The sequence below is a fragment of the Rattus norvegicus genome, chromosome 7 (assembly GCF_036323735.1).
Source record: "Rattus norvegicus strain BN/NHsdMcwi chromosome 7, GRCr8, whole genome shotgun sequence".
NCBI lineage: Eukaryota > Metazoa > Chordata > Mammalia > Rodentia > Muridae > Rattus > Rattus norvegicus.
This window is the reverse complement of record NC_086025.1, coordinates 77,814,053-77,830,385: the sequence shown is the minus strand read 5'-3', so window position 1 is coordinate 77,830,385 and position 16,333 is coordinate 77,814,053. Positions and strand designations below refer to the sequence as shown.

Sequence of the window (16,333 nt, the reverse complement as noted above, 5' to 3'; positions counted from 1 at the left end):
CTTATGGAACTGATAGGATGGGTCGTATTTTCTACAGAAAGAAATTGTACTCATAAATGCTTCTCTCTTTACAAAAAAAATCAGGAATATAAATCTAATTTGGATCCTTTTAAGGAGTCTCTACTTTGAAGGTTGACAACCAGTGGAAGAAGACCCACAGTATGCTAATATAATTTTAAAGCAGTCCTATAGACTAAGTTCTTAGAAATTCTAGACAAGTCTCCATTATAGGCTTTCTACACAGGGAATACAGGGCTCTGAGAATGTCAGTTTTACTGGTGTTCTTTATAATTTCCATGATTGCTAAATATAAGCTACTGTATTTACTCAATATTAGTTAAATATGCTATGCTTTAATAGATTTTACATATGTACTGAAACACATAAAATGTCAGGTTTATATGTTATAACTGTAGGAAATGTGTATATATAATGTTTAAAGAGTCATCTGGGGATCACCTAAAATCATATGTGTACCCCCAGTTGTGCAATTGCTGAACTGGGAGAAAACACATGGTTTGAGGCATGCTTTAAGGAGTGATGAGAGAGACAGAAACCTAGTTACACATGACAGGAGAACTTATTGATACTAAGCCACACAGACTCCTAATCACTTCTCAACCCATCTTGCAAACAGCTTGGTTCTGTGCTAGGACAGCCCTTTCCAGCAATAGAAAAAAGTGAGGATCCTTATAGTAAAATTAACTCAGAACTCACACAGTCACAGTATAGCTACTGGCACCCAGCCAGAAGTTCCCAGTAAGATTATCATGTGAATCTTTCCAGATTCCTCGCTGAAGTACACGCATCCCACATGTCCCAAGATGACTGTCTATGGGCCAGCTTCGTTTCCCAAATGTATTTACTTCATTTAAAAATCAGGAAGACATCCACTTGTAAAAGGTTGAAGTTTCAGAAATCAAATTTTCTAGCTTCATCAGGCCTGGCACGTTCTAGTGAGGGCACAGGCTTTTCTACAGAGGGTATCCACTGTTTTTCTGCTGATGGCGCACCGACCACCAGCTCACATGTATCGACTGCCTTGAACCGAGTGTCTAGTCTTTGTGATTTATGCCCTAAATCACCTTCCATATGTGCTGCTAATCCCACTCCATGTGTAGATACTGGAGTGAAAATAGAGTGAGTTACTTATGGCCCAGACTCTCCTTTGAAGAAAGGCCTATATCTAAGCATCAACGTTTTCTTTACTAAGTGTTCAGAATGCACTGCATAAATAGTCAGTTCAAATATTAAATATTTAAATTTAAATTAACATGTAAATAAAATTAAATATGTGAAATATTTAACTATTACTAAACTAAAAAGATCTAAGTCTCTATAGTTTTAGAAGCTCTTCCTTCTGTAGTTTTTGAAACGGAAAAATTAGATGTTTCCTTTCCACATCTGTTTTGTTTTTTTGTTTTGTTTTTTTTTTTTGAGTGTGCATGGGGTTGTCTTTTCTCTTCTTCAGGACTCTTTAAATTTCCACAATGGTGCCATGACACTATTCCATTGGTAAAAGATGCCTCTATAAGGCCTGGCCACGTGATTTGGTTGTCAATGAACTAAGTGCTTTCATGGTAGCATCCAGTTTAAGTCTTACTTCCCACTTACAAGCTTTGTTCTGCAGTTTTTATTTTTGAAAATGCTTTTGTTTCTTTCGAATATAATTAAAATGAACAGGGTTTGTTTTTGTTTCTTAATATTTCTGCAACATGGACTTAAAATTCATTTCTAATATCCTTGACACTCTAAAATTAAGTGTTACTGTATCACATGTTTCTGAAATCAAAACTCTGAATTTTTAAATTATCAACAGTTATATTAGTAGTTATAACTTTCATTATCATAATGTTTAGGCAGATATGTAACCAGCTAAACATTGTTATTGATTGTAAAAATTGGTAGTAGAATGAAATAGATAATGTAAAGTAGTAACATCTTGAATGGTCCTCTAAGCTGGAATAAAGAAAAGATAATAATAAGCTATCTATTTCTCAAAAAATATAAATATATAAAATATGATTTCAATCTCAAAAGAGAACATTCTATCTTATTCCCCAAAGACAATGATGAACCTTTGATGACCCAACCAAAGACAGTTTCTTGAGTTAAAATCATAAAAATCATGTTAGATTCAATCTACTAACAGTGCATTTTCTTTCCCTAGGGCAAAGTGACATAATTTTGTGGTATGAATGAAGAGTCGAGTAGAGGGGAATATTAACCAATCATCTGCCTACTTTCTTGGTTTAACTTGTGCCCAGGGAAACCCAATTTGTAATTTCATCAATTTCACACCATTAATACACATTAAACTAACTTAAAAGGTACAGGATAATGGTCTGAGTGTGTAGGTGCTATTAAACCTAATGACACTTTAATGTATTTATTAAAATGATGCATGCCTTTGAAAGGGCCATTATGTTTCTACAAGATAGCAAGGGGTAGACTTGTAAACTTTATATCATCTAGATGAACATCTTTCCATATTCATTTGGTTCTTGGCATATTAAAAAGAAAGGTGGCTACTATAAAATTATTTCTTTTTGAAATTATTTCTTTTACATTTTGAGATTACAATATAATTACATCATTTGTCTTTCCCTTTCTTCCCCCAAGCAATGCTGTGTGCCCAGCCCCTTCTTGTTCTCTTTCAAATTCATGGCTGCCTTTCTCACTAGTTGTTGTTACATACATACATACATACATACATACATACATACATATGTGTGTGTGTGTGTGTGTGTGTGTGTGTGTACTGTTAAATACATAAATACAACCTTCTCACTCTGTATAATTTTACTTGTATATATGTTTCAAGATGGATCATTCATTATTGGGTAATCAAATAGTGTGCTCTTCCCCAGAAAGAGCTTTCTGCCTTCCTTAGTTGCCTATAGTTCTTCATGTTACGTTGAAGATTAGCATGTTTATTGTTGCTATCTTGGTTCAGCTCAAGGTTGGGCAGTCACATTGGTAAGACTTGACAGGTGTAGCTCCTAACATTCCTAAGAGACACAAACTCGCATCAAACTCTCTGGTACTCTGGCTGTTATATTCTTCCCATGCCTCCTCTGTAATGGTTCCTGAAATTCTCTCATCTAGGCCAACAATGCTCCCTCTAAAAGCTAAAGGCCACATAACAAAACCTGCAGTACCAGGCATGAGACGTCCTCTTTTGAATTGTTGATCAGGATTGTTCAAGAAAGCCTGCAAAACATTTTAAGTGTTGCTATTGCCCTTGGTTTTCTCACCCCTCTGGGGCAGGCAAGATAATTTCCTATTATAAAGACACCATGTATTTCAGATACAGTACCCAAAGGCTGTTGAGCTAAAACTAACTTCATACCCCTACCTGAGAAATTGCTTTCATGGTACCAGAAAGCATCAGGTAAGCTTCCAAAGTAGGGAAGAAACCAACTCTTCTGCACATCTGTGATGCTTATGAACCATAACAACCACCATCATGGTTAACCTGAAGAGAGTGTACAATAGTGAGTGACAAACATATCCTGGAAGTAACCAACAACTCTCTAATTGGACTTAGAACTCAACAAGAAGACCACCACTCCTGGTGCTGGAAAACCTAGCAAAGTTAACAAAGTCCTGGATCTTTGTGGAGTACCCACAAATGCCACTTTACTAAACCAACACAATCTTTTACTACATTCTAAATATTTGTCCTTATACCCACAGATAACTGTAGTCCCCAGTCCACGTTAAAGAACTACTCTTTGCAACAGATGGAGCCTATTACAGAAAACCATAACCAATCAAAATGCAGAGTCTAGTCCGAAGTGATATATCCACAAACAGCTCACACCTGTCTATTATTTTAATTACTGAAAATATTTCTATCACACAATACATTCTGATCACGGCTTCTTCCTACCGCTCGTCCTAGGTCATCCCTATCTCCTCAGCCATCCAAATCCTTTATTTAATGGGTTTCGTTTTGTGTTTGTGTGTGTTCCTTGGGCCTTTTTGTTGTTGGTTTCTGTTTGTTATTCTGTTTTCTTTCTCTATTTTTATTTGCCTGTTTGTTCTAAGTTTATTTCTTTTTTTTTAAAAGGTTTTTTTTTCTTCTTTTTTTTTTTTTTTGCTTCTTTTTTTCTGGAGCTGGGGACCGAACCCAGGGCCTTGTGCTTCCTAGGTAAGCGCTCTACCACTGAGCTAAATCCCCAGCCCCCTAAGTTTATTTCTTAACTCTAACCTAAGGAATTGGTTCTAGTAACTCTTATAGAGTTTTGAGTGTTCTATCCATGGTGCTGAATTGCTCTCTTTGGTTGAGACACCTCCCCAAACCCCACTACAAAAGTAAATAATGAAGAAGGGAAGATTGGTGTTCCTCTTGAAAAAAAAAAGAGTATACGGCTAGGAGATGGTGCTGCATACATAGACTGAATTCTGAGTTTGAGGACAACCTGGTCTACAAAGTGTGTTCCAGGACCATCAGAGCTACACAGAAAAACCCTGTCTAGAACAAAGCAAAAGCCATGATTGGAATTTAGAAATTCACGCATTGTACAATTTTGTACTTACCATAGAAGATGACATGAAAACATTGTTAATTTGTGTATTTGAGAAATTTAAATGGGGAAGAGAAAGCATCAGTTTTTAGCCTAATGTTCCAACTTGGTATTTTCATCTTTTCACTCTTACTATTCCTTCATTTATAAAACTGTAATATGATAGTAATAGTAATAGGCACTGATTTCTGTACATTTACCAGAAACTTTTCAGTTTCTGAGAGGCCAATACTTTGAGCATTCTTCATGTAATTTCAGGGAAGGCAAAGTCAAATGCTTTCTAACAGTGAACCATCCTTTGCATTCATCTTTATATACCTATAAAACACTTATGATCAATTGCAGGTTCATTCAGTGAGACACATACCTCTGAAGATTACAAATGATTTAACATATGGTGCTTGCAAGAAAGACGCCAAAAATTAATAATTACTGCATATACATTAAAAATAAAATAATAGCATAAAATAGTGCATATTACTAAACCAGGGAAGAACTGAGTCAGTTTGGTATTTTCACTATTATCTTATTATTTCCATTCCCTAACTCAGTTATTAATACACAGTAATTATGACCTATTAGTTGCATGAATTAGAATCTGAACGAAAGAATACGTACAGAACTAAAAGAGTTGGTGGCGCTGATCTCATGGCTTGAGCTCACAGATATCAATTACCAAGTTAGAGACTTGATATCTGTTATTCCCAATGTATTAAAATATTTAGAGCAAAGTAAGTGTGTCTGTATTAGTGTATATTATGCATGATGTGCTTTCTCTAAACTATGCAATAATATTTATATAACTATTGTCTTTTTTCTTCGAATGAGGGAAGTTAAGTGACTTATTTAAATAACCAAGCAACTAAATAAGAATTAAAAGTTTTTAAATGCCTAATTTTGAGCTTTTAAACAACTATTATCCCAAAAATCTCAGCTAACTTTAACATTTAAGTGTCTTCTTAATTTTAATATCATCATCTAAATTAAAGGTCTTCAAAATCTATTTCTTGTGATTAGTGTATGACCAGTTTCTTTTGCATAAATACATTCCCTTTCCCAGACATCTGGAGTTACATGGAAAATAGAGAAACAAAATAGCATTATGGGAAATGAATAGTACTCAGTACTCTCAGTTAACAATGTTTACTGATACTCCACTGCAGGAATAATTCTCCAGTAATGTAGTCCCTCCTGTAGAAAAGTAGCTATAGCATGATGTCCAGTCACAAACTGAGGAAAAGTTTCTGCAAATGAAAATATTTTCTACTTTCCAACAAGACCTGTAATCAAACAATTGAACATGTTGACCAATTCTGACTTACACATTAAATTCATTTATATAAATATCATTAAAAGATCTACAAATATTTTTTTATTTTCTGAATCTGACTGATACTTTGCCTATATGTTACATTTTTTTTAGTCAAAAACTTATAAATTTAACATCCCTCTTGAGCTTGCCCTGTTAATCACTAAAATGTGCCGAGAAAACTCACCAATCACCTTAAACTAAAAAAATAATAGTTTTTGTCATAAAGGAGTACTGGAATAAAGGAATCTGTAAAGAAATTATATGCTTGCCATTCATAAATTAGCTCTCTGACATCCAGTTAAGGAACTCAAAACTGAAAAAAATTAACTTTAGAAAATACTGATAAAAAAAAACCTACATTTTTCTCATTGCAAAAGGCAAAAGACAATCTGGGTTTTTTTTTTTTTTGGTGAAATGAGGATGGACCTATGTATTAGATGAAGTGGCTGATATATTATTCATGTGCTTAGTTATGCTGTGTGTGAATAAATATCCACAGATATTTATAATAGATAGATGGGCAGACAAATAGAGATAAATAGATGATGGTGGTGGTGGTGGTGATAGCTCCATTACTTACTCTAAAAGGCTTTGTATATGTGGTTGTCCAATTATCACATGTAAGGAGAGGATAATGAACACTAGTCATATGAACACTAAGAAAGGGGAACTAAGAAAAGCACTTCAAACCCTAAAAATTTGAAGTAAGATAACTTTGCTTAATATTTCATGCTAACACAAAAGTAACGTGGCTATCTGTTTTGGTTTGGTTAATTTTTTTTTATTATTTCATGGTGTTACCTTTTTTTACAGCATTTTTCATCATGTGCTTTTATCTCTATTTCACTGCTCTTAGGAACTGATTTCCTCATAGCTCTTACACATGTCACTGACAAATTTTGCACACCAGAGAGAAGAAGAGGGTAAAAAAAAATTTCAAAAATCTGTCCTTGGCTTTCTTAATGCACATGTTAAGTAAGCAAGAATGTGACGTTTATAACATATGCCTCATATATAAATGAGCCCAATAGCAATGTGATAACAAATTTCTAACTGAATTTACACCCATCGTGTGATTGGATTTGCTGGAGTGCAAGGGAGCACTCAGCCCCTTGGCCTTACTCACCCTGTTGGCGTACTTCAGCTGGAAGCTTTGTCAGAGAGCATCAGTGTGCTCGGGGCACGTAGAAATGCAAACTGCAAATTTAGCATTAGTATTTTACTTGAACAAAGAGGTACCAGAAGGTACCATAAATCAATACAGATTTCTCTGGTTTCCAGTTAGGGGGGAGACAGAGCAACCCAACTCTTGAATTCTTTACAACAAGTCTCCATCCCTTGCCCCAGAACTAAAACTTTTTTTGTGTGTGAGAGGTTCTCACTATGTAGTCTCAGCTGGCCTAGAACATTACTATGTAGAACCTGCTAGCCTTGAACTGCCAGAGATCCACCTGCCTGTGCCTTCCAAGTACTAAAGTCTAAGTCATTCACTACCAGTCCTGGCAGATAAAATAGTAATTTTTATATAACTTCTCTTTCTTAATAAGTATGTTTGCTTATGATCATGAGTAAGAAATATTTGTTTTGAGGGGTTATTATCTACCAAAGATTTATCATAGTGTCATAAGAAGTTTAAATAAAATAATTGAACTGCGCATTGTTTTGGGAAATGTTGCTGGTTTTTCAAAGTTTACTTTGAAGTTAGGAGTCTGTAGAAAATTTAAATTTTCAAGTGAGCAATTAAACAATGAAGAACTTACACTGCCGGACCTTTTCTCAAAAAAATTTCAGAAATGATGGAGCTTATAATTGATTTAAAATTTCATTAGGGTGGAAAGAAGCTTTGCTTCCATCAAATCACACAAAACCACCTTCTGTCACCTTTACTCTGACTGTCTTGGAGCTGCCTGACAGGAAAGAACTGCATGTAGTTATTCCCACATGCAGCAGCTGGGGAATGAGCTTCAGCAAATGTCTCTCCTGAGTTTATTCCAGATCATAGGGTTTTGTATTGCAAGCACTGATATAGACAGTAACTGAGAACTAATTATCAGTTTAAAATCAATTCTCGTAAATAAAAGTTATCTGTCTTGAGCATGTCAAATACAGAGGTGAACTCTAGCAGCAAACCATTGAACTGAGAACAGGATCCCCGTTGGAGGAATTAGAGAAAGGATTGAAAGAGCTGAAGGGGTTGCAACCCCAAAAGAACAACAATATTAACCAACCAGAGTTTCCAGGGACTAAACCACTACCCAAAGACTATACATGGACTGACCCATGGCTCCAATTACATATGTAGCAGGGGATGGCCTTGTTGGGCACCAATGGAAAGAGAAGCCCTTGGTCCTGCCATGGCTAGACTCCCAGTGTAACAGAATGTCTGGGGGGTAGGAGTAGGGGTGGCTGGGGAGGGGAACACCCTTATAGAAGAAGGGGAAGGGGATGGGATAGGGGGTTTATGTCTGGGAAACCAGGAAAGGGAATAACATTTGACATGTAAATTAAAAAAATCCAATAAAAAAGAAAAAATTATCTGTCTTGAAATTGTTCAAACTAGATATTTCTGCAGCATTTGAAAGTTTATGCATGTTTTCCTAGTTTGGATTTAGCATAATTTAGAATTCATTTCTGTTCCTAGCTGGAACTTCTGTACCGTATTTTATTTTTACTTAATTATCTAGTGTTTATACTTTGAAAAATACTTGATGTGGATGTAATAATATACTTTAGAACCTATTGGAGATTCCCAAAGATAAAACTGGATTTAAATATATTTATAGGTTCCAGTGCTACTTAGCATCAGGGAGACCCAACATTAAGCCTCAACAAAGAGGAAAAGCTTTTGACCAATGAATGGCTTCAGGCAACAATGCAGTAAGGTTTATATTTTCAGAGACACTCAGAAGTTGATTGGCAATGACTATTACTGAATTGTGACATGAATGAATGTTATAAATTATGACAATGGAGGGTCACTGAATTTTCTCTTTGCTCCATTCCTCATATCCATCTGGAACCACAAACCTCAAGAGTCACAAGAACATAATAACAAACAATTGGAGAAAAGTGTGTCTGCCGCGGCAAACAACTAGGAACTGTGCATGAGAATCAGTCAGAGTCACACAGCAGACCCACATCATTCTAGTCTTTAGCCAGGGCATAAGCTGCTGCCTACAGAACTGTCTTTCTCCACAATCTTACAACTCCTTCGGAACTTTTCTTTTCCAGTACTTAAATCAGGTACAGATAATATGGGTACATTTTTATGGCAAAACAAGTAAATGGCATTTCAAGATTAAGATACCATTCTTGTTATATGGTATGGTGAAAAAAATATGTTGGGGTATAAATTTATTTGTCTTCAATAATGGGACACAAGATGTCCTACCTAAGCGTTAATATATTTGGAGTCAGTCTTAAAAAGCATTTTTTCTACCTTTTTTTTCAAGGTTTAAGGAATGTTAAATAGTATTTCTCTAGATCTAAATATTCTGTAACTAAACATAACAAAAGCATTCGAGTTATCATGCTCCTCCTGCCTCGAGGCCCATCTCAGTCCATAACTTGGAAGTCATCACGTGGAAGTCAGTTTGAATACACTGGGGGAACGATGAGGTTGAACTGTGGCTTCAGTATTACAGAGAGAAATCTAAAAGATGATGCCATTTTAAGTTCTCATTTCAAGATAGTCTTAACAATTATTCTTTATTAGTTTTAACATTAAAACATCTGCTACCTTTAACAAGGATATGAAAAAACGTTTATGTCCTGTACTTATATTGATTATTTGCTTATTTGTGTTTTCACGTGTGATAATGCTTGTGTGGAACTCACAGGACCTACAGGCTCTAGCCATCTTTCTGATACGTGGGTTCAGGGGTAGAACTCAGGTTGTCAGGCTTGGCAGCAAGAGCCTTTGCCTACTGAGCCATCTCCCCAGCCAGATTTCTTGTTTTTAACATCATTATATCCTCTCACCTATTTCCTCTCTTGGGAGATGAAAGTCAGAGGATCAGGAATTCTGGCTATTTGGGTTACATAGAGTCTGACTCAAGGAAAAAAAGGGCTGAGGATAGATCTAAGGGGTAGAGCACTTGCTTAGGGCACACACGACTCTGGATTCAATACTTAGATTATGCCCAACACCCTGAACCCCAGTACCCATCCATTTGGGTGTGAGGAAGCCTCTCCTCTGGGTTTTGTATGATTGGTAACTGAGAGCATATTTTCCTGTGCTTATTGGCTATTCATACATCAAACCTGTTAGATTACTTTTTCATTGATGATAAAATTAGTTTTAAGAAGTCTATATCTTTATCTCTTATTGAGTATAATTTCAATTTTGTAAGTTGCCTTTTCACTGCTGTGTGATTTGATGCAGTTTTAAATTAAATATTTATTTTCTTAATGTGAAAAAAAAAACGCAGATTAACTCAAAGTTCTGCTGGAACATAATGTGTTTTTCTTCGTAACTGTTTTCAAAATAATGAATGGAATTTAAAGTTATTGAGATCATGCAGAAAATGTAAATGTTTTTTCTAAAACATATACTATAAGACATAAATGTTTTTAATAGATGACCACTTCCAAAGTTATCTTCTAAATGCCAGGTTTACATGTTCCTAATTTCACAAGCAATCCATTCCCTCTCAAGTGCTATGACCACTGTGCAGTTTAATAAGAAAATGCCTACATCAATTTTAATCATCATGAAACTCTTACACATCATTGAAATGTGGAATCTCAGCATAAAAATATGTTGTATTCTCAAATTTCGAATTACACAGATAGTTTTAATACTGGGACACAAGATTCCAGGTTGCCCAACTACAGTTTATTAAATCCACAACAAACTTAAAATTATTTGATTTTGTTGCAGTCTCTCCAACGATGACAGTCTAAGTCATGAGCATTGTATAACTCTGGAAAGAATGTTTCTTAAGATGATAAATATGAGTCTAAGGTACATGTAGAAGTGGGAAGGAGAAGGTTATTTCAACAGCCAGTTTTATTGGCTTCATTACTAAGGTCTTATTCATTATCCAAATTGTACACATTGTGGAAAAACATAATTTAATGGAAAAATATTTGTCACCTTATTTTTAAATTGCATGGTGTGCTTTTATACCCACCTTACTGGTTTTAGTATAAATGTTCTTCAAAAGGAACTAAAGCAATAATCACTTTTAGTATTTGTAGAGAAGGCTACACTCCTCAGTTTTGTAAGTGAATATTGATAACCTAGCCACGACCTTTTCTGTGCATATCGACTAAGTTATAGCCCTAAATCAGCTACACGTTCTTGCAAGAATCATAAATCCTGTTCACTCAAAGACTATAAGTGCTGAAGTTGACTAGATTTCAAATTTATTTCCTATTTTTACATTTTAAAAGTTTATGAAACACATAGAGCAAGCCTATTTTGAAAGTTCTCAAAGGCAACTCTCACTCAAGTTATTTTAAGGGGGGAGTGCTGTTAGCCTAATTCACAGGGTGAAAGCTTAAACTCTAGTGGATCTTAGGACCCTCTGAAGCATTCTTGTAAGACCTGGTGAAGGAAGGCCTTCTGCTGTCCTCAACAAGCATCAGTCCCCCTCACTGAAAAAGCACCTTTGAGGTAGAGGCTGCATATCCTGCTTACAACACATATCTGAACGAGTGCCCGTGTGTATACATTCCTTCTATTTCTAATGTCATGTGTGAATAATGAACAAGAAACTTATGAAATATGCGCTCCATAGCCTTCCTCTGTTTTTAGATTTTACCACTCTCATAAAAAAGGAGACAAATGTTGTAATATAACAATCCCAGATTTAATATGATTTAACATGGTTTCCTCCATACAAATTTAGTTCACTGTGCCAAAAAAGAATTAATCTGAAGAAAGAAAACCAGGATCACACATTGAAGTGAGATTTTCATACCTCCTTGCCCTACAATAAATTGGGGAGAACAAATAATTTTCACTAGAAAATAGTCTAAGAGATGGTGCTAATCTTTTATAGAGAATATGCCAATTTTTGCCCTTAGAACACAAAGAGGAGAAATTTTATGCTAAAATTCCCTCCTCTCCCTTACTCATCTTCTCTTTTCCATTTTTCTTCTCTTTCTTCCTCCCTGTCCTTTCAAATTATATATTATGCATGAAAAGGACAGAGAGAGGAGAGGTAGAGAAAGAGAGAACAAGAGTAACAGAACAGAAGGAGTAAGGGTGTTGGTGAAAATGTACTCTGGAAGAGTTGAAACAAGTGTTCAATCTTTACTTAAACATGTTGTACTTAAATGATGAAGAAAGCTGTGTTATGGAAATGACATGTCCTTTAGACTTCATCCAGCAGTATTCACAATATCAAAAAGTAAATTTAAATCCTTATGGGGAAACATCATCCTAAGAGGTGAGCTAGTATGCATAGAACATTTAAACTAAGATAATATTAAGGATGTAGTCTTGTGGGAACTTAAAAAAATAAATAGTGGAGTCTTATTTTCAATATTTTTTCTTCAGGTAGAACTTAACCTGTTTGACATATGCTTTTGATGCTGTTATTCTCAAGTTCTTATACACGAGTGTTGGCCATAGCTTATAACAGAACAATAAAAGAGAGGACTAGTCTCTACATAATAAAATGAATATACTTGTGTTCTGCTCAAACTTTTATTACTATTACTAATATTTTCTGTGTTTTGCTTAAGCTTGGTCTTTCCTTTTAAATTTATAATAATTGCAATGGTGATGATGTGTCCAACATTTGCTAAGGACTAAACATACACACACACACACACACACACACACACACACACACACACACACGAACTTCACAGTTTAAATTCATAGCTAGGAAAGGAAAAGCGTCAGACACTACTTGCACAGACAATTGTCATAAAACAACAGAGATTTCTTCAAGCTAACAAATAAATGTCTAAATAGAAACTCTGAAGTCAAGTTGATGCATTCTTCAATGTTTTAAGTAATGCCTGCTGGCTGCTTAGCATTTTCCTTGAACAAATAGGAGGAGAAAGCTCTAGAGAAAAGAGGGCCAATCAAAACTAGCTTCTACTGTGATGTACGCCTCTACATTTCTCAACTACAGCCCGGATATTAAAACATATAGTGTTTGTATAAAACTGACATAATATTAAATCGGAAATAATAAGATGCTTTCCTGCTGAAACCCAGTGTTTTGGTAGACATGACACCCTATAAATGCAATCTATTCAGTCAGATTTTATAGTTTTTTTTATGCCAAAGCCAATAAACATTTCGAGTTACACAGATCAGTTGCTTTATAGAACTAAATACATCAGGGAAATAACTCTGAATTCCTACTTCTAGTAACATTTTTGTTCTGTTTCAGAACAGAAATCATGAAAAAACAATGAAAGTGTAGTTAAAACATCTTATAAAAGACACATAGTGTTAATGTGTGGATATATTTTAGTCTATTTGTACCTAGTATTTACTATAGTTGAATTAAATACATATATTTACTATTATTTTCACAATATCATAACAAAAGTTAAGAGAAATTCAAATAAAGTTCTGAGATTAGGTTACAAACCCAAATGTTTTCACCATTGATCTTCTGTTGGAGTCTAGGCTTGAAAATAAAATATTTACCGTCTCAGCATGGCCTTGCCTCAGTCTGAACTGCATTCATGCATTCATCCTGTAGTCTTCTAAAACACATTCATATTTGGCAGAAATGGCCTGAAAGAAAAGGATACTGGTTTGCTATTTTTAAATTATACCATGAAAATTAGGGTTTTTGCTTTTGCTTCTCTTGTTATAAAATTATAGGTTGACACTCTCCACAAAATCAGACCTTACCCTCTATTTTCCTAGTGTGTTTACATACAGACAAAATTGGTTGAATTACATTATTCTGGTTTAGGTTTTAGAGAAATCATGAAAGAACAATGAAAGTATAGTTAAAACATCTTACAAAAGTCCTTAAATGGCCCATTAAGTTCATCATAGTCATTTTTCTTTTAAAATTAGGGAAGATCACTTTTCTTTGGTACTAGATAATATTGGTATATATATATATATATATCTAGAACCCTAATATTCAAGTCAGGTCTCTAAAGGCTTGAAACACATGAGGTGGGACAGGCCATAACTTATACACAATTCCTTACCAGCGTAAGCTGGAAAGCCTCCACTACAAAAATCTCTGGCTTTCTGTTTTCAATTCTACTCCCTATCCATCTCTCTCCCCACCTTCTTCCAACTTGAAGTATTTAATGTCTTCCTCCTCTTCCTCCTTCTACTCTTCCTCATCCTGATCCCTTTTTACAACCTGAACCACTTTTTCATCCTCCTCATTCCAGTCCTTCTCCTTCCTTCTTTCTCTTGGCAAAATTCTGCTGCCTTGCCAAAAAGCCCATCAGCCTCCATGAAATCAAAGGCCTATGGAATCTGGCCAGGTCTCACTCAGAGTCACCTGGCAAGCAGGAAAGCTCCCAGAAGGAACTTGAATTTTGGCATTCAAAGTGTATAAAAGGAAGTTTATTTTTTACCAGAGTCATCATTTTCTACAAACACTTTCAACACGTGGAGCCTCCTTTTCCTTATCAGATGTAGGCTGTAGCTTCACCTCAACCAACCCTTAAGTGTTAGATGGGTAAACATTTGTTTAGCCCTAGTGGAATTTGTTTATGAACAAATGACAGCTTTAATATCAGTACTTAGAATAATGACTCTTTAAGGCTTTTATTAAAGCAAATAACCAAGGTTGAGGAAGTTTGTATGAACTGTGCATCCTTGAAATATAAGAGAGTTCAAACAGCATGCGACATCTTCGCAGCCTCTGTGGCATGAAATAATTGATTTTATACTAAAGTTGTACACCAAGTACAGGAAAAATCTGCCCACCCTAGGCTCTGCCATATTGCCATGTCCTTTGCCCCGTGCTGCAGGTTTCAACTGACTCTGCCGTTCACAAAATATACAAGCAAAGTGAGTAAAGGCCACACTATTCCTTATTAATACTATTATTTTTTAACTGTCCAAGCGTTTTATATAACAGGAAATAGATGGACTAAAATGCTTTGTTTGGGCTTATGTTAGGGGAACAAAGAAAGAAGCACAAAAATTGTTTTGAGATTTTGTTCATTCACCATATTTTATGGAGGTAGAGAGCTTTGTAGTATTGCTTAAGATTCAAATTCTCGAATTTTCTTCTATTGCTTCCAAGTTGATGGTAGTGACATATTCTTTGTACTTTATTTAGGGAGTGTGAGTCACTGTAAATCATTTTCAGTAAACCAAAATATCCAAGGTAGTCCAGGGAACTACATCTCTTTGGTTTTTGATGTATGTGACAATTGATTTGATATGAAAGTTGAGATTCTCCTACACAAACCAATCCCAGAGAAAATAAATTAAATTGGATGACAAGCTAAAACCCACTGAGACTGTGAAGGCAGGAGAGAAGCAATACCTTGTGGCCTATTGAATTTCCCAAAGGCCGCAAACACAAGTATGTTATGTCTATAAAATTATCGAATTAGTTAACTTGGCCCTGGTGTTAAAGACAATGCTGTATTTCAAATGTCTGATTTTTAGACTTTGAATAAAGCTTTGGCCCTCGATTGAGAGGAGCCTTGTTTCCCAGCGGACTTTTGGGGATTTGGAGGTATGTTTAACTTGTCACTCTGAGTTGTGGGAAGTGTGGGGGGTGCTAATGAGGGGAAGCTGGAATTGTAAATATTCTCCAAAGGGGAGAACAGCCTCACAAACAGGTATTATTCAGCTCAGTGAGTTTTTCGAGCTGAGATTCAGAACCCAGGAATGAAGCCATGGCGTATCAAAGAACACGTTGTGTTGCTGGATTTTCCACCCCTGATTCCACTTTGTCCCTGTTGTTGGCACAGAGCGCTCCACTCAGCACTACGGCGGTTGAATTGGTATCCATCTTTTATCTTAGAACAGTTGTTCACTGCTCCTATTTACAGCGTGTGCTATGGTTACTCGATTTCTAGTGGGGATTTAACGTGCTTTGGAAACGGAGCAAAAAACATGCAAGCTCTCAGTAAAGAGAATTTGTGAAAAAGAAAAGTTGAACAGCAGGCATCTTATTTCTCCCCCTACTCCCAAATGCCTTTAGTGGATCCAAAATTAGAAGTGTGAATAAAACTAGCTTGTCTTTTAAATAGATGGATTTGGGGAGAATTGCTACAGAGCCCTCAGCCCATGAAGTCTTCACTGCCTCATGGTCGCTTATTCGAGTACAATGAAGTGGGAAGAGACGGCACCAGCAGGAGGAATCACTTACAAATTTTGAAACAAGAAAAATAGTTTCACAGACATGTGCATGGTTACAAGTCAGCTGACACAGGCTGAAGACTCTACTTGTTACGAAGCCGCTGACTTCCTGTCTGAGATATATCGACAGAGAATTTTCCATTAATTTCTCTGCATTAATTAGATTATTTGGAAGAAGAATGGAGCTTGTCACCTTTAAACTAATATGTCTCCTTTATA

The 16,333-nt window shown here is 35.7% G+C and overlaps 2 protein-coding genes across 18 annotated transcripts in view; one reads left to right on the top strand and one right to left on the bottom strand.

Annotated features, from left to right (window-relative positions):
• The window catches only part of Sybu (syntabulin), a 101,752-nt gene that overhangs the window by 3,028 nt on the left and 82,391 nt on the right, over nucleotides 1-16,333 (top strand). The gene's annotated exons all lie outside the window — the stretch shown is intronic.
• The window catches only part of Smg5l1 (Smg5 nonsense mediated mRNA decay factor like 1), a 134,361-nt gene that overhangs the window by 106,101 nt on the left and 11,927 nt on the right, over nucleotides 1-16,333 (bottom strand). For all 15 annotated transcript variants that reach the window (XM_039079151.2, XM_063263512.1, XM_039079152.2 and 12 more), the window contains exon 2: nucleotides 13,466-13,555. Coding sequence is in view for 5 of the 15 variants with exons in the window: in XM_039079150.2 (XP_038935078.1) it covers nucleotides 13,466-13,476 (11 nt within the window). In the remaining 10 variants the exon portion in view is untranslated. The remainder of the gene's footprint in view (nucleotides 1-13,465; nucleotides 13,556-16,333) is intronic.